Here is a 25,116-nt window from a genome sequence, read left to right on the forward strand (position 1 = left end):
CTGGCTTATGACCTCATGTAACCTTAATTACTTTCTTGAAAAGATAGCAATGCTTAGGACCATGGCTTCAATGTTTCCATTTGAGAAGACACAGATGTTCATTTGTAGCAGTAGTCAAGAGTACCTTATTTGTGCCTCACTCCATCATCAAGTGACACATAGGCTACACTTGGCTTTACCCCGCTGCCTGCTCATCCTCACTTAAGCTAAATTTATGCATGGATCAAGGTGTAAAAGAAGAGATGCAATTGGCTAATCAGTGAAATGACTTCTTGGGTTGTAATGATGTATCACTTTTTACTTGTTAACAACCAAAATAGTAATTTTGGTCAGAGGCAAGACAGTCTCACAGTTGGCCAGTCAGTATGTGGCTCAGAAGCCTCTTTCTGGAATGCAATTTGGTAGACTGTTTGAAGAGACTAAACTGTTCCGACTGTTGAACCAGTAAATGTAATCACAGACTCCATCTGTGGTAGCCAGCCCCCCAGGTCATCAGTGAGCCCCACCCTCTAGTGTTCCCTGTGCTCTCCTTTCCAGAAGCTCTCTTTGGTCTTGCATTTCCTCGTCAGTCCCTCACTCCCTTTGGAGAACCAGTTCTCATATCTTGTAACTAGTCCTGCATAGTGGCCTTGTGGCAAGGAATCAAAGCTTCCTGCCAGGAATCCCTGGACTAGGCTCAGGAGCTTGTATTAGTTTTCGTCACTGTTGTCAGATCCTGAGGAAGTAAGAGGAAAGGTTTACTCCTTTTGAGACAGGGTCTCTCACTAAACCCGGAGTTTGCTGCTTCAGCTAGACTAGCTGAAGCATGAGCCCCCAGGACCCACCTGTCTCTGCCCTTCTTTCTTACCCTTGGAGCTGGGGCTACAGATGCACGCTGGCTGTACATGGATGCTAGGGATCAAAGCCCAGGTCATACTTGAACAGCAATTACTTTACCCACTCAGCCATCTCCCCAGCCCCTAGAAACACTTTTGAAGAGTTTTAGTGATGACATTTATCACAACTTTCCAGTTGCTTTTTAAATGATTTATGTGAATGGGAAACTTCCAGATACCTACTTTACTATCTCCTGTGTGACTAGGATATAAATCAAAATAAATGATTTTTGTCCTATTAGATGAGGCTGTTAACACACCATCCTTTTCCCCCAAGTATTGCCTAATGATTCCTGAAGACATACTCATTACAGTCCTCTTTAATGCATTTCTACAAGGGGTGTTACTACTAAGCTTAATATAGAGGGTTAAGTGCCTTTTTTCGATATATTAATGACATGCATCATTCACTCTTACAACCTTTTTACTCTAGAAGATATTAAGAGAGTAGGAGAGATGGCTCAGTGGGTAAGAGGACTTGATACTCTTCCTGAAGACCCTTGTTCAAGTCCCAGCACCCACATAGTGGCTCATAACTGTCTATAACTCCAGTTCCAAGGGATTTGATACCTTCCTTTAGCTCTATAGATACTAGGCATGTATGTGGTACTCTGACATGCATGCAGGCAAAACACTCATACATATAAAAATTTTCAAATTAAAAAACATATTAAGCATGCATATATTTCTGTTATATGTTAAGCAAAATAGAATCCAGCTGCTATATATCTGAGGAGTATACCACTTATTTGTGCCTGGTCTTGCTCAAAATATGTTCTTGAACTTCTTTCCCTGTTAAGTAATTAAGAATTATGATACGTAAAACTTGGGGTTTTAAGTTTTAATTACATGTTAAGTAATACAGAAATGTCATCATCATGTCATTAGCCAGCAGAACAAATCAGGCTCCCTTTGTCTCCTTGGCTTCCTCCTAACCCCGAACTTCAGAGAGTTGAGAAGTTTTCCTATATTTGTCTTACTTTCATATTTAAGATTTATTTATTTTTAATTATCTATATGTGGCAGAGTACACATGAATACATTGCCCACAAATTCCAGAAGGTGTCAGATTCCTGGAGCTGGATTGACAGGCAGTTGTGGGCACTTGACGTGGGTGCTGACGTCCTCACAAGAGCAGTTTGTGCTCTTAAGGACTGAGCCGTCCCTCCAGCCCCTTACTCTGTTTCCAGGTGTGCTAAGCATGGCAGCCTCACCTGTAATCCCAGCACTCAGAAACTCAAGGCCTTCTCTGCTATGTGATGAATTCCAGGCCAGCCTGGAACTATATGAGACCCTGCGACTCTCCCACCCACCCCCAAATAAAACCAATTCAAATGAAGTAATTTACGCATTAAAATGTGGTATTAAGGGAATCTAGTCACTTATCCAACCCACACTAGGTTGTATTTAAAAAACAGTGGCCCAGACTACGACTCTAAAGTGGGTACACGAAACTGTGTGTGAAGGCACATCTGGAGATGCACATCCTCATTTCTAGCACATGCTCCAACCTTTGCATACTTTAAAACCGTTCTTTTAGCTCCACAGATGGTCAGCTTCTGAGTTTCTAAAACTCCTGATCAGAATAGTTTGTCCCAACAAATTCTGGCATCTCCCTGGCCCAGTAGGTTTGTGTTTGTTCAGTGACCATGGGCCTAACCTTGAAGGACCTACCTCACAGCCACAGTAACAAATGGTCTCCCATGAGTAGAAACAAATGTTTTACCGCATGAGCAAAGCAACACAGAGTGTGCAACTCACAGACAAAAAGTGAGAGAGAAGCAGATTCTTAGTAACACACCAGTGTCCACAGCCATCCCACCCCAGATGTCCTATCATGGGAACATAGCACTAGTGCTGCTGCCCCGGGCAACATCAACCCACTGTCCGTTATTTCAAACAGCCTTACCCAAGCGAAGTCACAGTAGTCTAAATAAGACACCTCTGACGGTTATTCGGTATGTATAATGACATATGTTACCCCTTCCTAAAAGAAAGAAAGTCCATCAAAAGTAAATATTCACTGAGTATATCATCTTTTTATGTAAAATAAATATTCAGTAAAGTCTTCGTGTAGGGCCAGGATGGTGCTACTCTCCCTTAATCCCAGCATTTGGGAGGCAAAAGTAGGCAGTCCTCTATGAGTTCTAGGACACCAAGGCTATATATAGAGAGAACCTATCGCAAACAAACAAATAAATAGATAAATATACAAATGAACTTTGTAAGGCTGGGCATTGCGACACAAGCCTAGAATCCTAGCACTTACATTGCTAAAGAAGAGAATAACAATTACAGGGCCACCCTAAACTATATAGTGAGATCTTGTGTCAAGACACACACACACACACACACACACACACACACACACACACACACACACACACACACTCTGAGGATATAACACAACGATAGTGTGTTTACCTGGCATACTGGAAGTCCTTGGTTCAGTCCCCAGTACCGCAAAGGGAAAAAGAAAACTTTCTGTTGCAGGGTGTGGTGGCATACATCCATATCCCAGCACCTGGGGTAGATGTGAGAAGATCCAGAGTTCAAGATCACCCTTGAACGTATGAAGTTGAGGGCCAATCTAGCCCACATGAAACCCTGCTCAAAATAAATATATAAATGGATAAATAAATAAGATTGCATGTGTGGAATTCTCAAAGAATAAATTTAAAATGTTTTTTAAACCTGCACATTCTGTGCTGCAGTAAGTATATCCTAATCTCTTATTCTGACTACTTTCAGCCACTTCACACCCATTTTGTATATCTCATATTTAAAGAGACTGGTTTAGATGTGGGCTGTCATACCAGTTTCTTGGCATTTTAAAATTATACCTTAATTTTCCTAGAGCTTATTTTCCTAGTATATATGTGACAATCTGGTAGAAATGAATAGACAGATTTTGCTTCATTAATAACCAAATTCATAATAGGTAATAACTTGATGTTCAGGGAATAACATTTCTGATTAACTTAGGAGCAGAGTTATTAACTTATGGTCCAATTAAGTTATGGCAGTAGATTTCAGGGGACCATAAATTAATTGTTTCTGGTTATCTGAATAATCTTTTTCAGGGATTGTATGTTCCATGAATAATTTAAAAATATAAAAGTGATGAATAATAAGGAGTCTAAATCCCAGTAAGAAATATGTAATGAACAGAACTAAATCTTCCATGGTTTCAGGCCCTGCAATTAGCCTTTTACATGTACACAATTGCATATACACATACACAGTAATACACAGTTAAAATTAATATGTAATTTTAAAATGCCAAGAAAATGGTATGCTAGCCACCTCTAATGTGTGTCGGAAGCTTTGTCTTCTGTGTGCAGATGTTTCTGTTTTTTCTATCCCTGGACCATGAGCTTCTTGAGGACAAGCTGCTTATCAGTCTTCATATCTAGATTGCTTTGCAGAGATCTGGCCCATGATGCATAAGTGAGTGTGTTACACAAACAACCAAAATTGATCAAGAGTCATAAATTGAGTAATTTTTTCAAGTAACTCTTTGGTTTTTTTTTTTTAATGTATGCACCTACATGTATGCATGTGTGTACCATGTGTGTACCTGGTCCCATGGAGATCAGAAAAGGACAGCAGGTTCCCTCTGACTGGAGTCACACACATTTGTGAGCTGTCATATGCATGCTGAGGCAGGTTCTGCAAGAGCAACTAGTGCTCTTAACCACTACATCATTTCTCCTCAGTTAGCATCCTGTTTTGAGGTTCATCTCCACATACCATTTATTAGTAGTTCTGCTGCAAGCTGCAAAAAATATACAAAGCAGGATTTCAGCTGATTATAACAAAAATACCTGGAAGTAGCCAAGGGCCTTCCAGAGTTTAAGCTGAGGCTCAAGGAGCCATGGTGATATTTGGCTTTTGATTATCAGCCGTTTTCTGCTGTGAGTTTCTTGTGTGCTATTGTAGCTTTTCCATCACTTATTGGGCACCATTTCCCCTCTACTAAAGGAATATTTAGATAACCTTGGGCGCTGACAGCTATGCACAGCCAGAACCCCAGTTCAAGTCTCCCTGTAATTATCATCATTAGCAGCATCCAGCCAGGACCATCCCCAGACGGAGGAAAGTACCTTATCAGAGATACCTCTGTACTCTCTAAGAACAGACTTAAATGTCCAGACTACCTGTTTGAGAAGGCCTGGCGGATGTGCCAATTAAGCTTAACTTCCCCCTTTCCCAAATCTTACCTCTAGTTCCAGATCTCCCTTTTACTATCACCAGAGGCATACAGCTGTACACAGGTTGCCTAGCGACTGAACACACCTTCCCCCACCCTGCAGAAAAAATGGCAGGTAGCTTGAACAGATAGGAGCCACAGGAAAAAAGAAGGCAGTTTTATTTTCTCCCATTGACCTAGCAACTTATAGATTTTTAACATTTTCTACCAATCACGTTTAAGATTATAGTTGAGCACTTAAGATCCCTCTTCTTAGATATTACCCAAATTACCTTTAGTTAATTCATTAGTCACTTCCCCTTTGGGTTGCAAATGATAATTAACAATTACTGCCCCTCTATGTGACTCTTATCACCCCTCCGTTTGATCCTGGAAGCCTGACAATCACTGCCTGGGGAAACTCTTACCTGCCTTTATGACCACACAGGAATTCAAGCCTGGTGACCTTGCTCGACCAGGGGACTGCTGTTGCTTGGGTTTATAGCTGGATTCCAGAGAGACTAGGGGGCACGGAGAGATGGAGAACGGAGAGGGACAAGAAGGATTTTGACCAGAGAGAACGTGTGAATGAGATGGAAGATGAGGAAGAGTCAGATGGGGAAGTACTAGCTGGGTAAGAACAAGATGAAAAGGACCTAGATGAGGCAGAATTAAGACAAGAGAATTAAGATAGAACTTAGAGGAAGCAGTAGATAAATATAGAGAGAAATCAGGCAAGAAAGGAGCTAGGCACGAGAACAGAACTGAAGCTGTGTAAATAGGATGTTATCCCAGAGGAATTAAAGCAAGTGGACTATAGAGCTCGGTGTGCTGAGATTCTCTTTCCCAAAAACAGTCTTCGACGTTAGTAGTCCTCTCTCCTGAGCCCCTGGAACGTATAATATTAAAGCAGGTCCACTAATATACAAGATGTTCCATGTTAGTTGTAGCCCTTAGCTGTAAAATTAAAATTAACACATCACTACATAATAAATTCAACTGATAAGCAGGATTCTAGTTACTTAACTAGAAGTTATTAAAAATTACATGATGCCTAAATGATTAAAAAATATGAAAGTGACTAGGAGTGACCTATGGTCAACTGTCAGAGAAACAGATATATAATCACTCACACAACTAGGGGAATTTAGCACTGTATCAAACTGCAACTGGGTGATATTTTTCAAAAGAAGCAAATATTTGTGGGAATATTTGAGAATATTCTTCAAAGTATATTTTATATTTATACTGGAGATATTCAGTTTAGTGGACAGAAAAACAATCCCTTTGAAGAGAATAATATTTCAAAATTCCTACAAATATAAAAGTAATATTCAAGAAAAACTAAGTGTCCTGTGTAAGTGCGACACAAGTCTCATGGGGGACATTTGGGGTAAGAATTGGGCCAAACAGGTATTGCTTGTTAACCATAAGAGGGAAGGTTAACTATTAGGATTTAGAGTTATTAGATTGTATGAGCAAACAAAAGGCACTAAATGATAATGATTTTGATTATTTATGTCAGCTAAGGTAGGAAGGACAAAGGAAACAGAAAGAGGAGAGAAATACCAAAGAGAGAAAAGATTTGATGAGTACGTATTTCATACCTCACACGCTGCTGTAGGTGCTTATATGTCCACCCAGCTTCGTGCCTGGGGGTCCTTGAGGACGACTGCCATCCTTGCTTTCAGGGAGCGTATACTCTGATGAAGGAGACAGCCAAGAAGTCCTTCACCAGAGGAGGCTGTGAGGAGTCTGACATGATCAAAGAAAAACTGTTTAAGGCAGAGGAAGGAGAGGGGAAAGGCCAGAAAGAGAAGTAGATTGATGGCTAGAGGGAAGTGGAATGTTGAGCAGAGAACAGAAAGCAGTGAGGATCCAGCCGTGCAGATAGCCTACAGGCTGGTGTGATTCCAGCTGTGCACATAGCCTACAGGCCGATGTGATTCCAGCTGTGCACATAGCCTACAGGCCGATGTGATTCCAGCCGTGCACATAGCCTACAGGCTGGTGTGATTCCAGCCGTGCACATAGCCTACAGGCTGGTGTGATTCCAGCTGTGCACATAGCCTACAGGCCGATGTGATTCCAGCCGTGCACATAGCCTACAGGCTGGTGTGATTCCAGCCGTGCACATAGCCTACAGGCTGGTGTGATTCCAGCAGTGCACATAGCCTACAGGCTGGTGTGATTCCAGCTGTGCACATAGCCTACAGGCCGGTATGATTCTGGATTCTGTTTTTAAACAGACATCACTGCAGCAGCTAGGTGATCAGAGACTGTGACCTTCTACTGGTTCCATTGTACTTGAGTGAAATGCATAAAATGACTTCTAGGTGTGTAATTCCTAGGTCGTGGAGCAAATACATTAGTAATTTTGATAGAAATGCAAAAATTTCCATCTGGTTTCTCCCTCATCAGCCAAGTGACAGAAATGAATTCCTTCTGGAGACTTCTGTAGGGAAATCTATGCCCTTGCCTATCCTAGTTTGTTTTTTTTTTTTGGGGGGGGGGGGGTGTTTGGTTTTTTGTACAGTGTTTCTCTGCGTAGCTCTGGTTGTCCTGGAACTCACTCTGTAGATAAGACTGGCCTCGAACTTAGAGACCAGCCTGCCTCTGCCTCCAAAGGCGTGGGCCACCACTGCCCAGACCCTTTCCTAGTTTTAATCTTCATTGCTTGGCTCCTAGTGCTGTTTACAGCCCTGATCTGGCGCCTCTCTTACCAGGACGTGTAAATAGGGCATGAGTGTGCATAACTGATCCAGCACTGGGGAGCTGAAGGCAGGGGAATCAGGAGCAAGCTCATCTGGCTGCATAGTGAGTTCAAGGTCTACCTAAACTACCTGAGACCTTGCCTCAAACAGAGAAGTAAAGACCCTGTTACAGACTGCCCACCAGTTAATCCTAAATTCCATCTGGTCGTTAAAGCCTGGGTGCTGTGCAAGGTGACATGCGCAGGTTCCAGGGATTTAGAAGGCTGACTTACCTGTGACAGGTGAGGCAGAGCAGACCTTACTTTTACCCACACAGTTCTTTCTAGTAATGATACATTTACTGCAGAGTCCAACTCAACTTTTCCATAAAGTGAACTTTGCATGTAGCTTGGTTGTTGTCTGAACTTCCTGTTTTGTTCCATTATCTGTCTGTACAAAATACATATTTTTTATTTTTCATTTTTAATTATGTGTGTATGTATACATATATTTGTATGTGTGCATAGACACTCACATGTGGATCTGTACATGCACAAAGAGGCCAGAAGAGACATGAATCCTTTGGAACTGAAGTTAAAGGTGTTTGTGAGCCACCCAACATGGATGCTAGAGACTGAACTCAGGTCTTCTACAAGAGCTGCTCCCTGGAGCCATCTCTTCAACTCCAGCTTTTTGTTTTTTTTAATTACTGAGTCTTGTTAGCACCTCATTATCAGGTGGGGCTAGATGAACTTCAATGTTCCTGTTTGCCTTACCCCACTCCAGACTCACATAAGAGTGCATGGCCTTCTTTTCTCAAGATTGTCCTTGATGTTCTCCTTCCTTCTCTCCTTCTCCTTTTATTCCTGCCTTTACCCCTCTGTGGTCGTTTGCATAAGAGTGGCCTCTGTATGCTCATGTATTTGAATGCTTACTCACCAGGGAGTGGAACTGTTGAGAAGGAGTAGAAGGATTGGGAGGTGTGGTGTAATCAGAGTAGGAAGTGTGTTGCTGGGGATGGGCTTTGAGGTTTCAAAGGCCTGTGCCCGGACCAGTGTCTCTCTTCAACTGCTGCAGATGGATTGGGATGTTAAAGCTCCCTACTGCTCCAACACCGTGTCTGTCTGTTCCCTATCATCATGATCATGGACTGACACTCTAAAACTGTAAGCAAGCTCCCAATTAAACACTTCCTTTGAGAGTTGCCTTGGTCATGGTGTCTCTTCACAGCAATAGAACAGTGACTGAGACACCCTTCCTTCCTCCCATCTGCCAGGGAACGGAGCATGCATGTTCCTCCTCCTTTGTGGTGTTTAGAATCCACTTGCCTGTTTTCAGGATGGGATGGTGCTGTTAACTGCCCTGGACTAGCTAGCTTCCTGGGTCCCACTCACTTGAACATGCTACATCTTTATATTCACTCACTCACCTTCATCCCATCAGGACCAAACGTATTCATAGCCTTTACTTTGTTGTATTGTTTGGGTTTGGTTTTTGAAACAGTCTCATGTGGTCCAGGCTGGCCTTGAACTCTTGATCCTTCTGCCTCCACAGGTATGTGACACCATGCTCAGCTATCTGGGTTTAAATATATGTGTATATAGTAGAATAAAAGACCTTGTCTATAACACTTTCTGATTAGTTTTATAGTTGATTGTGTTAATTACTGATTATGCCCTCTGCTAGTATATTCAAAAATCTTCTTGTTTGTAGTAATTTTAGTTTTTCTGATGTATACTCTCTTCTTAATGCCCTTACTATTTCCATATAAGTTGAATGCAGTAGGATCCTCGTGTTTCAGAACGCTCAGTGACATTCAAGAACTGACAGTGCACCGAAGCAGGCATCAGTGTAGGGGTCTAAGCTTCACATTCAAGAACTGACAGTGCACCGAAGCAGGCATCAGTGTAGGGGTCTAAGCTTCTATCCGTTTGTTTTAAATGATAGTATACATGTTATAGAAGTTCTCAAGCTTGAAATTTACAGAAAGTGCTTTTACCCCAAATGAAGCAGTCACCCAGTGTGCTGCCCTTGGTGGCTAGAGCCAGGGCTCAGCTTCTTAGTTCTGTCTTGTTGAGGAAGTGGGAGTGTTTGGAATTGTTCCTTACTTTGTTTTTTTTGTTTTTGTTTTTGTTTTGTTTGTTTGTTTTTGTTTTCTTAAGACAGGTAGCTCTAGCTAGCCTGGAATTTACAGTCCTCCTGCCTCAGCGGCTGAGTACCGGGATTGCAACTGTACACCACCCAGACCTGTCCAGCTCTTAAAGCTTTTATCTTTCAAAAACACAGTTACACTTACCTAAAGCCTTTTCATCTTGGCCTTTTTCCATTTTTAGGGCCATTCTGTCACAGAGAATATTGGAGTGTCGAGCTGGAAGGAGCAGGCTTTTCGGTCCCATTGTGCCTTGCTGGCCAACAGCTGCCAGGCCGCAATGGAATTAGCGAAGCACGATGCTGAGGTCCAAGACATGGCATTTCAGTATGGGAAGCACATGGCCATGAGTCATAAGGTATTTGCACACCCTATCTTCTGCACACTGAAATATGATAAATGTACACAGAAAACTGCTGGCACTTAATAAGCAGCTTTTATATCTTGAAAAATGTTTATTGTATGTGTAAAATTGTCAGTCAGAGAGGGTGGTAGTTATTGTATAAGCAGTATAATTGGCAAATACTATGTAATTTTGATGTTTATGTTTTCTTACTACCTGAAATAATTCTGAAATAACTCCTTCAAATTATTAAATGACATGTAATATCACCTCCACAGAATGGTAGGCTATTTTTTATTTTTGCTATAGTTCCCTTCTAAATCCTTATGCTAAACAAATTATGAAAAGTTCATGAAAATTGTACTGAATAAAATTGAAAGCTTTAATTTTAATATGTGATTTAATTTTTTTTATCAACACTGTGAGCATAAATTTATTAGAAAAAGTAAGAACATTCCCAAGAGTATGAGAGGCTAAAAGGGAGAAATACTTAATAACTCATTCTTTTCAAAGACATGTGAAATATAAAATATCACTAGACCCGTTGCTTTGTGGTTGCCTCCATCTGACTTTAAATTTTCGGTTACCTGGTGCAGCCAGAGTTCCGTAAGAGAAAGACTGTCTCAAAAAACAGCATACTACTCCCAAAATTTCAGCCACACACTTTCAGATGTTACTTAACTCATACAAGGCAGGAATACATACATGTTTGTGTGTGTGTGTGTGTGTGTGTGTGTGTGTGTGTGTGTGTATGTGTGTATGTGTCATTTCCAGATGAATTTTTCATATTTTTGTAAAACTTGGGATTCTTTATAAGCTGGTTCTATTTACTAAGTGTTTATTTAAGTCTCTGCATTTAACTTAAAGGAGAAGGAACTAAGGATGTAGCTCGATGACGGAGTGACTGCTTACACACAGGTCCAGAGGCATACACATTATGAAAATTAAATTCTAAAGAATTTTAAAGATCGTTGCTAAGCCATCCACAATGCTGATGCTCATTAACTCCTGTTACAGTGCTTGGAGACACTCTGTAACTGGTACTTCCCAAACTGATACATTGTACTCATGCACCTCCTCTGACTGCTCCTTCTAGATCAATTCTGACCTCCAGCCTTTTATTAAAGACAAGACCAGTGACTCTACGTCTTTTAACCTAAACTCTGCACCTGTGGTCTTACATCAAGAGTTTCTTGGAAGAGATTTGTGGATTAAGCAGATTGGAGAGGTAAGTTGAAGTCACTCCTACTTTTGATACCCTTGGTATGTAGTTGATCTTAGAAGACAGTTCCTAATGCATGCTGGAAGCCCGTTTTCTTTACAGGTGGATTCTTTGTAACCTACATGTTTGCCCGGTAAACTGTTAGTTGTAAGCTCCCGACCACACTAGTGTATTTGCTTGTGTCTGAGTGCATAGATGCTGCAGCACAGCACTGGTGCCGGTTGCGCATGCTAATTAACTTGGGGATTTTTCCTAACGGCTTTCGGAAACTGGACATGGTAGTAGCAGCACCTTTACCTGACGGCAGTTTCCCATCTGTGGACTCCTGTGCACAGTGCACAATAGCAGGAGCTCCGTCTCTCAGCTCCTGGGGTTATTTTAAAATAACACTTGGGCCTTGAACACCCATTCTGAGACATTATCAAAGCCAGAAGGGTCGGGAGCCTGGTGAAGTGGGAGGAGCAAAGGGGCGTAGACTGGGGCTGTCACAAGAGAGGGCTGCCTGCTCTCTGTGCAGAAACTCTGCTGCAGAAACTGGATGCCTTTCCATCCAGAGTCCCATGGGATTTACTGAACTTCGTGGTTGTGATTGGCAGTGTTGTGTAAGTCTGTAGATGGAGGAATGGTTACAGGCACAGCTGAGGGTGGAATAGGGGAGCAGCCTTACAACAGAGCCTAAGTGGGGATCCGAATTCTGAATGATGAAATTTCTCCTCTCCTAACCTCCTCCTGTACCTGACTCTCAGAATGTTAGCAGCCAGCTTAAAGTCCCTCATACTCACCCAAGAAAGCGGGAAGCGTTCATTCTTAGGAAGCTGTCCAGCCCCACAGAAAAGGTGGCAAAGTGGGCAGTTCAGGGACCACTCAATAGATATCCTGTATCCATGAACAGTCCCCTACAAGGACCTGTCTCAGCATGCCGCATGGAGAGTCTCAGCTGCCTCACCGTGGAGAAGAATATGGAAGAGAGGACCACAGGGCATGGAGAAAATGCCCACCATTAAAGAGAGTCTAAACCAAACTGATGAAAGGGAACTTAGAGGAACCAAGACAATTCAGACATTTTAGACACACTGTGATAGTACCCTTAGCACAATAGTAAGCCTAAGAAACTAGACCAGGTCGTATATGAAAAAGGACAAACCCAGAACAAGAAATTGGATTATAAAACATAAAAATAACGCAGATTTATTTAGTAAGAAGCTTGTGGGATTGGAGAGAGAACTCAATGGCAGGAGCGCTTGTTGCTCTCTAGAGGACCTGGGTTTGTTTCCCATCACCTACTAGGTGACTCACAACTGTCTGTAACTCTAGTTCCAGGGGATCTGATGCCCTCTTCTGGCTTCTGGGGTCACCAGGCACACATGTAGTACACAGCCATACACACAAGCAAAGTACTTGTATAGAAAGTAAAAATGAATTAAAAATAAAACAAAACAAGCTTAGAATAGTCAAATAAGCAGCTGGGCATGGAGACCTGTCCCTGTGTTCCCTGTGCCCATGAGGATAAGGAACGGACATTGTGAGATCAAGATCTACAGGGACTCAGGAACCATACTTTCCCTGTCCTTGTTCTTGAGAGTATGGAATATATTCCATCAAGACAAATACAGGGATGAAGACATGGCTCAGTGGTATTCGGAAAGCCCTGGGTTCAGCCTCAGCATCATTAAAAAACAATAAAGTCAGCCGAGCGGTGGTGGCACATGCCTTTAATCCCAGCACTCGGGAGACAGAGGCAGGCGGATCTCTGTGAGTTCGAGGCCAGCCTGGTCTACAGAGTGAGTTCCAGGAAAGACAGGGCTACACAGAGAAACCCTGTCTTGAAAAACCAAAATAAAAAAAAAATAAAGCCTAAAAAGTAGGTCATTAGTCGCAGACATAAACAATAATAAGGCCTACAATAGCAGCACGTACCATACGTCAAGTTTTCTTCCAATTAAGAGTCTGAGGCACAGAGAGATTAATTATTGTAGTGTCACACAGCAACCAAGTAGTATATCCAGTATTCAAACCCAAACAGTTCAGCTGCAGAGGCAGTCTGAATCCCTAAGTACCATGCTTCCCTATGTGTCATGCTGTCAAGTCTTGGGCTGATGGCTGTGTATGCAAGCTTCACTGAGACAAAAGGACAGAGAGCTCCAGGGGAAATTCCTCTCTTTTTTAGAGTGTGTGTGTGTGTGTGTGTGTGTGTGTGTGTGTGTGTGTGTGTGTGTATGTGTGTGTGTGAGTGTGTGTGTGTGTGTGTGTGTTACGTGTGTGTTACGTATGTGTGTATTCATGAGTGTGAGGGTGTTGGTGTATGTCAGTGACTGCACACAAGGCACAGCCCACATGTGGAGGTGAAAGGACAACCTCAGATGTCAGTCCTTGCTCCCAGTGTGTTTGAGGTAGGCCTTTTGTTGTTCACCGTGAGCTCCTAGGCCTTTCCTGTCTCTGCTTCCCATGTCCCCATAGGAGCACTTTGAACATTACATTCCTGCATCTAGCTTTTCTGTGGTTCTTGGGGTCCAAATGCTTGCTGAGCCATCTGCCCTGCCCTGCTAAGAGTAGAAACTGGAATTGATAAGTTACCTAATATTCTCAGCCATGTTGAGAATTATCGATGGCCAGGCATGGTGGTTCACACCTGTCGCCCCAGCATTTGTTGGGAGAGCAGGAGGATTCAGAGTTCAAGGTCATTCTCAGCTACATTATCCAATTTGAGGCCAGCCTGGGCTACGTGAGACCCTGTCTGAAAAAAATAAATAAATAAAAATTAGGGGTTAGAAAGATGGCCCAGTGCTTAAGAGCACGTGCTGCTATTGCAGAAGACCCCAATTCAGTTCCCAGCAGCCTCGTGGGGGCTCACACCATCCCTCACCTTTCTATTCAAGAGTGTCTAGCCAAGAAGTGGTGGTGCATGCCTTTAACCCCAACACTCTGGAGGCAGAGCAGGGGGATCTCTGAGAGTTCGGGGCCAGCCTGGTCTACAGAGCCAGTTCTAGGACAGCCGAGGCTGCACAGGTAAACCCTGTCTCAAAGATTCCCCTTCCCCAAAAAAGAGTGTCCAAGAAATTGAGTGGCAGAATGTACCAAGCCTGGAATCCCAGTTTCTCAGAAGGCTAAAGCAGGCAGATTCCAAGTTCAGGGCCTGCCTGAGCTACAAAGAGAATTCAAGGCCATGCTGAGCAACTTAGAGAGGCCCTATCTCAAAATGAAAAGTAGAAATAGGAAAGGCCGGGATGAGTTTGGTTTTAAAGGGCTGTCCAGCATGTGTGCGACCCTAGATTCAATCCCCAGAACTACACAACAGTAAAAAAACAGCCACACTGAATACATGGAATAAAATGAAGTAATTATTAGCCTATCTGTAGAGAAAAATTAAAAATGCATAAGAAAGGAAGTGTAATCACAATGTTCCATATGGCTTAGAGACTAATATTTATATAGCATAAAATTTAAGTCCTGAATATTTTATAAGAAATGGATTTTGTTTATGAAATGATGCAAATACCATTTAGAGTTAGGAAACATTTCCAATTTTTATTCAAAAATTATTAGTCAAAATTGTAAAAGTAGGTTAATTGAGCCAAAATGAGAATGAAAAGCATTCGAGAGACATCATGCAAAGTTTCACAGAACACACATGGTTTGGAAAGCGCAGTCAGCCCACACTTGCCCTTCCTCACCGAGCTCTTCCTCACGTTTGCCTTTCTCTTCTAATTTGCTGAGACTTGGCTCTGCATTCGGGAGTTTTCTCCAGCCTTTGTCCAGCTTTAGCCTAGCGATAAGTGCCTAGCTCAGGTGAATGCCTACAAGGACTATCGTGTGGGTGCCTTCTCACCTGCTCTGGATATTAGTATCGTATTTCTTCTTCTCTGTATCTGAACTACCTTGCCATTTGCTGGCCTTTGCAGTGTCTGTGAACCACCTCAATCACACCGTCCTTACCGTTAGGTAGGGAGCAGGTGTCTACTGCAGCAGTTCCCTGGGGAACGGGAAAGACACACGGCCTTCCCGCATACGGAGGGCCTTGGAGAGGCTTTTGTGGGGTTTGCTGCAGTCCAAAGCCACAGAGGGGTTGAACTTCTCATCATCTAGCACCAGTTAGAATATGGACTAACCAAAAAGTATGATTGAGTAGGAGGAAGGTAGCCAGGAAGTGTAAGATTTAATATTTCTTTCATGTATCAATGGATAATCAATGGATAATGTCTAAAATTTTAAAATCAGGAAAGAAATTTGAAAATAGAAGAAAAGACTGAAGAGAAGGTCTGCAAGGTGCTGGGCCTTTCTTTTTAAGAGTTTTATACTGCATGACTTTTAAATACTATTCTATTTGTTTTTGTTTTAAAACTATAATTTAATTTCACTTCTAAGCCTCAGCCATAAGAAAACTTTCAGAGATGTGGGCAAAACATACTAAAATATTAATTGTAAATGGAAGAAAATTGAAATTGACCCATTTAAAAACTTGTGAGATGGGTTTGGTGGCTTATACCTGAAATTCCAGGGTAGAATCGGGAGGATCAGGAGTTCATGGTCATCCCCAGCTTCATGAGATCCTGTTTCAAAACAAACAAACAAACACATGAAAAAGTATGAGCCAATGAACTATCACACAGCTGAGGTTGTGTGTGAGGTTATTTTGACAGCTGAACTGAATATATATATATATATATATATATATATATATATATATATATATAAACACGCATGCATACATACATACATACATACATACATACATACATATATACAGATGGTGCTACTAACTCTAATTGGGTTGCATTGGAATACATTGCAAATTTACATTTTGGTTGAAAGATACACTGAATAAGTTAAAGGAAAGCTAAAAGCTCTCCTTTAGAGTTAGAGATATTTATGAAGGCGTAACATAGATAGGGATTTTAGGGGAAAGCATCTTAGCACTCAGGTTTTTTTGCAGACATACATAGTTGTAAATCTACACAAGAGTAGTCCAGGAATACCCAAACAGTTGGTAAAATTTCCTAAAACCTAAGTCATTGTCCCCAGATTGATTTTAGATTTAAAGGGAACCGATTTGGAAAAGCATGTCTCCTGAGCATCGACTCGATTCAAATGGCCCTACTGTGGAGGCCGGTAAGCACTGAGATGATGCTGTGAACATTTCCACCCTCTGCCCCAGGTGCCTAGTGGACCCTTGCAAGTCCTCATCCCCTGGGAAACACTGGTTTGTTGGCCGTCCACTAGCTTTCCTGTCTGAGTAGTGAAGGAGTCCCCGGGAAAGAGAAAAGAGACTCACTCACTTAGAGCAATTAGTTTCTGACTATGTGGGGACCTCCTTCTTCAGATTAAAAATGCTTTCCTTGAGTTATCTTAGTCACCTAGATTGCAGTTACATGTTTGTGTGACCCTCGGTAAGATAATGATCTGGTTCCATGAATGCCTCTTAGTACACACAATCTGTCGTTTAAGACTCTAAATCCCAGAGAGGGTTACTTGATAAACTCCAGTGTGTTCAGTGATTTACCCTTCCATTATTTCTGTGATCCTGTCTCTCTCCAATTTTGAATTTGACTGTAAGATCCTTAAGAGTAATAGCAAATTCATTTATTAATTACTACTAATCCTGGAACAGGTACTTGGAATAGTCACCCATTTGTCCAAAAGTGTGTCTGTGTGTGCACATTTGGTTGTCTCTGGGTAAGACTGTTTGGTGGCAGCCTGTTTTGTCAAATTGGTGTAAGCAAAGTGCCCATGGAGGATGGAAGTTAGAAGGCCTGGGTTCTGATTTGGCCTCTGCAGCATTATGTAACTGGATTCACATTCTCTCATATCCTTTTTATTATCTTCTGTAAATTTATGGCATTGAACTGGGTGATTTCTAAAGTATGTTTAGTTCTCCAGTGAACCTGAAACACAGATTTCTTAAGAGATGCAATACAAGAAAAAGATAGATCTGTTAACACTTACACCAGGACTGGTGGGATGAGGCGGCTGACGCCTGCTGCCAGGCCTGAGGACCTGAGCACAGTCAGGGTGGGAGAAGAAAGCACTCCCATACGCTGTGTTCTTACCACCACACACAGTGTGCCCTCCCTCCAAAATAACAGAAATGTAAAAATAATACAGTTAAAAGCCAGCTGTGATGGCACATGCCTTTCCCAGCACTCAGGAGGCAGAGGTAAATAGTCTCTGAGCTCAAAGCCAGCCTGGTGTACAGAGTTCCGGTCCAGGCAGAGCCACAGAGCAATAACACTGTCTCAGAAGAGAACAGGGCCCGGCAGGACGACCCATGAGCTGAGAGCACTTGTTGCTCTTGCTGAGGACCCAGGTGTGGCTCCCTCACCTCCATAACGATTCAGTCTGTAACTCTGGGCCCAGGGAACCTAACACCCCTTCAGTCCGCTGCCGGCGTTAATAAAGGGCGCACTCATCCACATACAATAAATAAATCTAGAAGAAATGCTTTGGGGAACAAAATCTTGTTCCTGATGCTGGGAGACCCATGTGATTCCTCCTTCCCACATGTAAAGTTACTTCTGCTCTGCTCCAGCAGGTTTGATTTCCTGTGTAGAGAGGGAGGACTGTTGACCGGCTACGGAAACGAGAAGGTGACTTTCTCTTCATCTTCATGGTGAAGCTAGAGCAGCACCTTGGAATTTTTGTAGCAGGCTTTGCCTCCCTCCAAGCCCTCCTGCAGCTGTCTTGATTAGATGCTGTACTGCCAGTCCCTAAGGCATGAGCATATACATCCTTACTCAGGAGACAGTTCTGAACAGAAACCCGGGCCCCGTAACAGCTGAATGTCTGTTGAGCATTGTCTCCATACTGAATTCAACAGATCCCTCACTACCTTAATTTTAAATTTAAATTTGTAGCTGCTGAAAAATAATGATCAGTTGAAAATACAGTTAGTGAATGGGTGATTCACCTGGGGAGGTAAAGTCATTACTCAGTTTTCATTTTGACTCTTATAAAAGAGTGTATCCTTCAGAGAACAGCAATGTCCCAACTCTCTCGGGGCATCCAGGGGCTATTGCAGGTCAGCAAGCTTTATTTTTAATGATCCCACTAGTTTTCTGCTGCCATTATAAGTCACCTGAAGAAATAAGAATTATGATTATATTCTTGGCTGTTCCTGAAAGTACTGAAATGTCACTTAGGCTTGCAACATTCTGACACTGTCATAACTAGCCATAAAATACCTTAAGCGTATTACACATTGCCGTTGCTGAGCTGTAACTCACTGTCCCTGAATATCCTCTGTTACTTTTTATTCCAACAAGAAAACAAAGACTGCCACATAAGTCCACTGTGCGTGAAAATACATGCAGTTTCTTAAATTAAGGCCATACGCAGTAGGAGCGCTCATTAGTTGCATATGTGAAATTCTCCTAGTTTTTAAAGATAATTTGAATCATTTCTTGTTGCGGGGAGGAGCATGTGTATGATTGATTGAGACAGAGTCTGATGGATTCCAGGCTAGCTCCTGAAATGATCTTGAATTCCTGAAGTCTGTCCTCCACCTCCCAAGTGCTAGGATACAGGTTAAGCCATCATGCCTGTGTCATTCTGAGGCATTTCTAAGGAAGTGATGTTGTGAGTATTTGAAAGAACTATATGGAGTGACTGCAGATTATGACATAAGTCTGGATATCTTCTGAATTAAAATATTCCTTAAGTAATCCCACCATGGGCTAGAGATGTAGCTCAGTTGTTACGGTAATTGCATGTACAACACCCTGGGTTCAATTCCCAGCACCACATAAAACTTAGCATGGTGGTGCACACCTGCAATACTAGCACTCAGGAAGTGTAGATAGGAGGATCACAAGTCAAAGGTCATCCTTAGCCACATAGGATGTTTGAGGCCAGCTTGAGCTACTTGAGACCCTGTCTCAAAACCACATAAATAAATTGTAGTAAGAAGAACCCCAGCACACAGGAGACAGAGGGAGGCAGATTTTTAGTTAGAGGCCAGCCTGAGCCTACATATCAAGAACCTGCCTTGGGCTGGAGAGATGGCTCAGATGTTAAGAGCACTGACTGATCTTCCAGAGGACCTGGGTTCTATTCCCAGCACCCACATGTCAGCTCATAACCATTTATAACTCCAGTTCCAGGGGATCCAATGCCTTCTTCTGACTTCTGTGGGTGCCAGACACACATATGGCACACAGACATACATACAGCCAAAACATATATCATACACATAAAATAAAAAATAAAAAGTATTTTTTTAAAAAAAGACCCTGTCTCCAAACAAATGACCACAACTAGTGTGTGTGTGTGTGTGTGTGTGTGTGTGTGTGTGTGTGTGTGTTCATACATTGCACTGTCAGAGAATGAAGTGACTGACTACAGAGGGTGCAGCAGTGTCTTAAGGTTCTTTGTTTTATTGAGGGGGTAGGAGAAATGTACTGAGATTGTAATGTACAGATGTGTGAATATCATGTAATTAATGCTAGGGGAGGGGTGGACAGGGCTTTGGGAATGGTGGCATGTGATATAGCTCCTGAAGAAGGGCTTGATTCTGAAGATGGGAATGGTTACATTGATGGGATCGGAAGGACGAGCAGATGCCAGAGACCAGTTAAGACACTTTGAGGACCCTGCCGATGGTGCAAAGTCTGAAGCAGGAGACTGTCAGTGAGAATGGGAAGTTAAGGAAGTTCAAGGAAAACTGTGTCAGAGCTAAAACTATAAGCTGGGAAGAGTAGAGGAGCTGGCAGGCGTGGGCTGGGAGAGGCAGTCAGAGGCAAGCAGGGTGCCAAGGTTGGGTAGCAGGAAGAGGAATGTAAATGGAAAAGCCAGTCTGTGAGTCTCAACATAGTGAGCTTGAGGTGCACCCTACAGGTTGACGGCCATTGTCTCGGGGCCTTCTATAGCAAAACCACCTCTATGGTTATCCTGATTTCTTGCTCGTGGCTGTTCTGAGGCAGCAGTAGATTTTTGTTTGTTTGTTTTCTACTGGTCAAACTGAGCAACTTTAAGTGCATGTCTCCCCCAGATTCTCCAAAAGCATAGGAAATCAGATTGCAAAGGATAATTAACACCTCTAAGCAGAGAGATTTATTAAATAAAAAAACACCAGCCCCTTCCTTCTCTTTTAAGAGTTGGTCGCCATAGTTGACCATGTCTGTGTATTGCTCCCTCACTTCTCAGTGGGCCGAAGGAGGAGATTGTGAAGAACTACTTCCGCCAGCTTTGACATGTCCCTCCTGTTACTGGTAAGCTTTCCCAGATGAAGAGCTGGTACAATCTGATAAGTTTTAGGCCTCCTGAAGGCCTCTCCCCAGTTGCAACAAACCAAATCAGTCCAAATTGGAAAGCCCAGGTTTAATAGGTAAAGTACTCCCAGGCGATTCCCTGCCCCCTGCAGAGAGGAGACAGGGACAGGAGATCAGAAGAACCACAAGTCTGTTTTCTGGGATGCCATTTATATATTCCCCTGTGGGAGGGGCCTTGAGCCTCTCTGAGGGAGGAGCTGTGCTTGGCGGGCTTTGAAGGGGCAGGTTTAGGGAAAGAAATAGGGGAGAAAGGAGTTGAGGTGAACCTAGCAATCCTCTGAGGATGACTTCCTGGTCAGATGCCTGCTGTGCTGTATCATGGATAGACAAGAATGGTTCAGACAGCATGGAGAGCCTTCCCCTGTGTCCTGCTGCTTTCCAGGCTTTGTAACTAGACAGCCTGGCCGCAGAAAGCCTGCTTCTACTTAGCCAAAACTGTGAGCTGCTCTAACTTCAGGGCAGGCAGATCTGGTCTATTCTGTCTCCCACTGTATGCAGACTGTTCTGGAGGAGGGTGGAGATGTGCTTCCCCGTTTGCCCTGTGCCCTCCGGAACCTCCTTTTTAGTTAGATGTGCACTATACTTCCCTCTGGGGCCTCTCAGGGGCCTCTCAGTGCAGACGCTCTGGGAATGGTTTTCAGGAAGATGTGCTTTCTCTGTGCAGGGCATGAGAGTGCACACGTGGAATTCCAGCTCAGGAGGCTGAGGCAGGAGGGTTGCTACAAGTTTGAGGTTTAGCCTGGGCTACAAAGTGAGACCTTGTCTCAAAAAGCAAAACAAATTCTTTTTTGCTTTCTATAAAGTACCCAGTGGTCATTGATAATTCTACCAGTATAAAAGCACAAAAATTTTTAAAACATGTCATTTTTATAGCCAAACAAGGATGTAGTGATTGATCTTGATTGTCGACTTGATGGGATTTAGACTCATCATGGAAACAAACCTCTGGGCATGTCTATGAGGGTGTTGCTAGATTAGACTGTGGAATGACCCACCCAGCTGTGCAAGGCAACAGTCCTGGGCCCAGCATTCATCTCTCTGCTTCCTGACTGTGCTGTGGAATAATGCTTTTATACACTGGTTTAATAAAATGCTGATTGGCCATTAGCCAGGCAGGAAGTATAGGCAGGATAAGCAGACAAGGAAAATTCTGGGGAGAGGAAGACTGAGAGTAGATGCCAGCTCACCATCCAGGGAGCAGCATGTAATGGCTCACAGGTAAAGCCATGGAACATGTGGCAACATATAGATAAACAAAAATGGGCTGAGTTTAAATGTAAGAGCTAGTCAGTGGTAGGCCTGAGCTAATGGCTGAGAAGCTTTAATTAATAAAAGTCTCTGTGTGTTCATTTGGATCTGAGCAGCTGCGGGACTGCAGGACCGAGGAAGCCGAGCAGGACCAGGAAAAACCTCAGCTACATGACCGCCTCCCTTCCCCATCATGGGGCTGCTGTGCTCCCTCACATTGAGCCAAAACAACCCTTTCTCCTTACCTTGTTTTTGTTGGGAGTTTTGTGACAGCGAGGAGAGAGTGACTAATATAAAGAGTCATCAGTGGACAGTTCAAATAATTGATGGTACTCTGGAGGCAGAGGCAGGAGCATCACAAGTCTGAAGTCAGCCTGGACTACAGAGTGAGACCCTTCCTCGATAGATAGATGGATAGATGGATGGATGGATGAATGGATGAATGGATGGGTGGATGGGTGGGTGGGTGGGTGGGAGGATGGATGGATGGATGAATGGATGAATGGATGGGTGAATGGGTGGGTGGGTGGGAGGATGGATGGATGGGTGGGTGGGTGGGTGGGTGGGAGGATGGATGGATGGGTGGGTGGGTGGGTGGGTGGATGGATGGATGGTTGGTTGTATGGTGAGTAGAGAAGCAAACAGAGCCTACATATGACTTATTAAACCCATAGGGGAGCAGTGGACATGCTTAGCATCAATACTATAGAGACAGGCTAATAGGTAACGTCACTATGTGGGGAGAAGTCATGTATGTAATTATCTTGCCTACTGACCACTGTAGGAAAAAAATGAGACATAAAACTGTAATAGTATGAGGGGTTGGGGAGATAGCTCAGCACTTAAGAGGACTTGCTGCTCTTACATAGAGCCCTCCCAGGTTCGGTCCCTAGCACCCACATGGCAGCTCAAAACCATCCATAATGCCAGGTCTAGGGGACCCGCCTCCCTACCTGGCCAACATAGCACCATACATTTGAGCACATATATGCAGGTAAAACACCCACACACATACAAATAAAATTTAATATATTTATATATAAGAATAGCATATATAAATATCATATATAATGAATGACGGACTTATTGGATGTGATGATGGCTTTGTGGTTACTCAGGGGAATGCTGTGTTCTTAGAAGGTAAATGCTGAACTATTAAGATGAACATCAGCCGGGCGGTGGTGGCACATGCCTTTAATCCCAGCACTTGGGAGGCAGAGGCAGGTGGATCTCTGTGAGTTCAAGGCCAGCCTGGACTACAGAGTGAGTTCCAGGAAAGGCGCAAAGCTACACAGAGAAACCCTGTCTCGAAAAACCAAAAAAAAAAAAAAAAAAAGATGAACATCAAGGGCTGGAGAGATTTTTTTTTTCTTTTCTTTTCTTAAGTTCTGGCCCTCTAGAGGCTAGGAAACACTAGAGAACAAAAAGGACCTTGAAAAGTTTGTCACATGGTGGCTTCCATCTTGTGAGATCACCAGCCAAGATGGCTGCCCTGAAGAGATTCTTGGCATTAGGAGTATACTGTCTGCTTTTGCAGAGGTCTAGGTCAGTCACCAGCAGCTCTATCAGCAGCTTACAGTGGCCTGTAACTTCAGTTCCAGGGGGAACCTGACACCCTCTTCTGGCCTGTGTGGGTACTGCACTGATGTGGTACACATACCTAAAAAGTTTTAAAAGAGGTGAGCAACAGAGTATCTATAATTTTTGTAGGGCGAGACTGTTCAAATTGTGTGTAGCTCAGCTTGTCCTTGAACTTACAGCACTCTTGTTTTAATCACCACACACAACATAGTAACTGTAACTTAATCCCGAATAGCAAATGATCACCTAGAGAAAGTGAACATTCAAAGGTAGCCAGTGTGTAGTAACTTAGGAAAGACGGTGAGTGGCCACAGAAAGGTTGTGGGGTGCTGGAGGCGGAGCTGAGTGCAGAGCACTTGCCTAGCTCGAGAAGGTCCTAGGTTGCATCTTCATCAATATAGGAGAAAAAGGTTAGAGGAAAGGAGATAGTTTTTCCTGGAGATTTAAAAAGACACCCTTTGGGCCAGGGGTGTGGCTTGGTTAGTTTGCCTGTCACACATGAAGCCCTAGGTCCAATCCCCAGCACGGCAGGCCTGGAATACCAGCAGCTGAAGCTTTAAGAGGATTTCTGTGAGTTCAAGGCCAGCCTAAGATACAAAGTAAGACATAACGGATAACATTTAGGGAAAATAGCCTGAGAGGTAGATCAGTCTCTTACAATTCCCCTCCTCCCCCACAGTGGAATATTCGTTTTTGTACGTTTAGAAAAAAAGGGGTCCCAATCTGCAGCTTTGAACGTGTAGACAATAGTAGTTGGAAATTGGAAACAGTCCATTTATGTCATCTAATCCTTTGTTACCTGACTTACAGAAAGCATATGTCCATACTATATGTCCATTACTTACCAACAGGAATCTGTCTGCCGTGGTCCACATGCACCTGAGTATAAACCTATGGCATGAATCCCTTCCTGCACCCCCTGATCAGAGCCTGGTCTGGGGGTGCTTTTGTAGGCAACATTGTTTTACAGTGTTCACCAAGGCTGTCTGAGGAGTTCTGTGCTGTGAGCACTGGAGCATATTCTTGTCTATTTTCATATTTTTAGAAGATAAAACAAGGTTCAAACCTCACATTCTCTGTCAACTGCTAAAGACTAGGAAAAGTTACTTTCTTTGCTCCTGACCTGGACTGAAAAGCACACCCGCAGGAGGCAGAGAGATGAGTGAGCCCCTTCTGAAGACCCTCCTAATGAAGCCCCTGAGGGATTGTCAGTGGAGGCAGAATTCACAGGGGTGAGAGATGAACGCTGTGGCAGGGGGATGTGCAGGCTGGCCCTGGATCACAGCCTCGTTTTGTGTTAGCTTGTTTCGGGCCCCAGTGAGGAAGTTATTTTAACAATATCTTGCTCTGCTGGAAATGCACATGACAAGTGGCAGGTGCCAGAGAAGGGGGAAGTTACAGCATTGTGCTCTCCTCAGGACCTAAGGAGTCCACGCAGCTGTCCTCTTAACACTGATGCAAAAAGCAACATAATCAGAGAGGATGCTAGACGCAGAGCAGGCCAGTGGTCTCAGACAAATCAGTCTCTCAGAGAGAGAACTGGAATATCTGCT

At 43.2% G+C, this 25,116-nt stretch overlaps 1 protein-coding gene across 1 annotated transcript in view; it reads left to right on the forward strand.

Annotated features, from left to right (window-relative positions):
* Pdss2 (decaprenyl diphosphate synthase subunit 2) overlaps positions 1-25,116 on the forward strand; it is a 244,630-nt gene that overhangs the window by 173,740 nt on the left and 45,774 nt on the right. The window contains exons 5-6 of the mRNA XM_052751549.1: positions 10,094-10,267; positions 11,349-11,480. Of these exons, the coding sequence (XP_052607509.1) occupies positions 10,094-10,267; positions 11,349-11,480 (306 nt within the window). The remainder of the gene's footprint in view (positions 1-10,093; positions 10,268-11,348; positions 11,481-25,116) is intronic.

This window comes from Peromyscus californicus, unplaced genomic scaffold (assembly GCF_007827085.1).
Source record: "Peromyscus californicus insignis strain IS unplaced genomic scaffold, ASM782708v3 Scaffold_22__1_contigs__length_63687245, whole genome shotgun sequence".
NCBI lineage: Eukaryota > Metazoa > Chordata > Mammalia > Rodentia > Cricetidae > Peromyscus > Peromyscus californicus.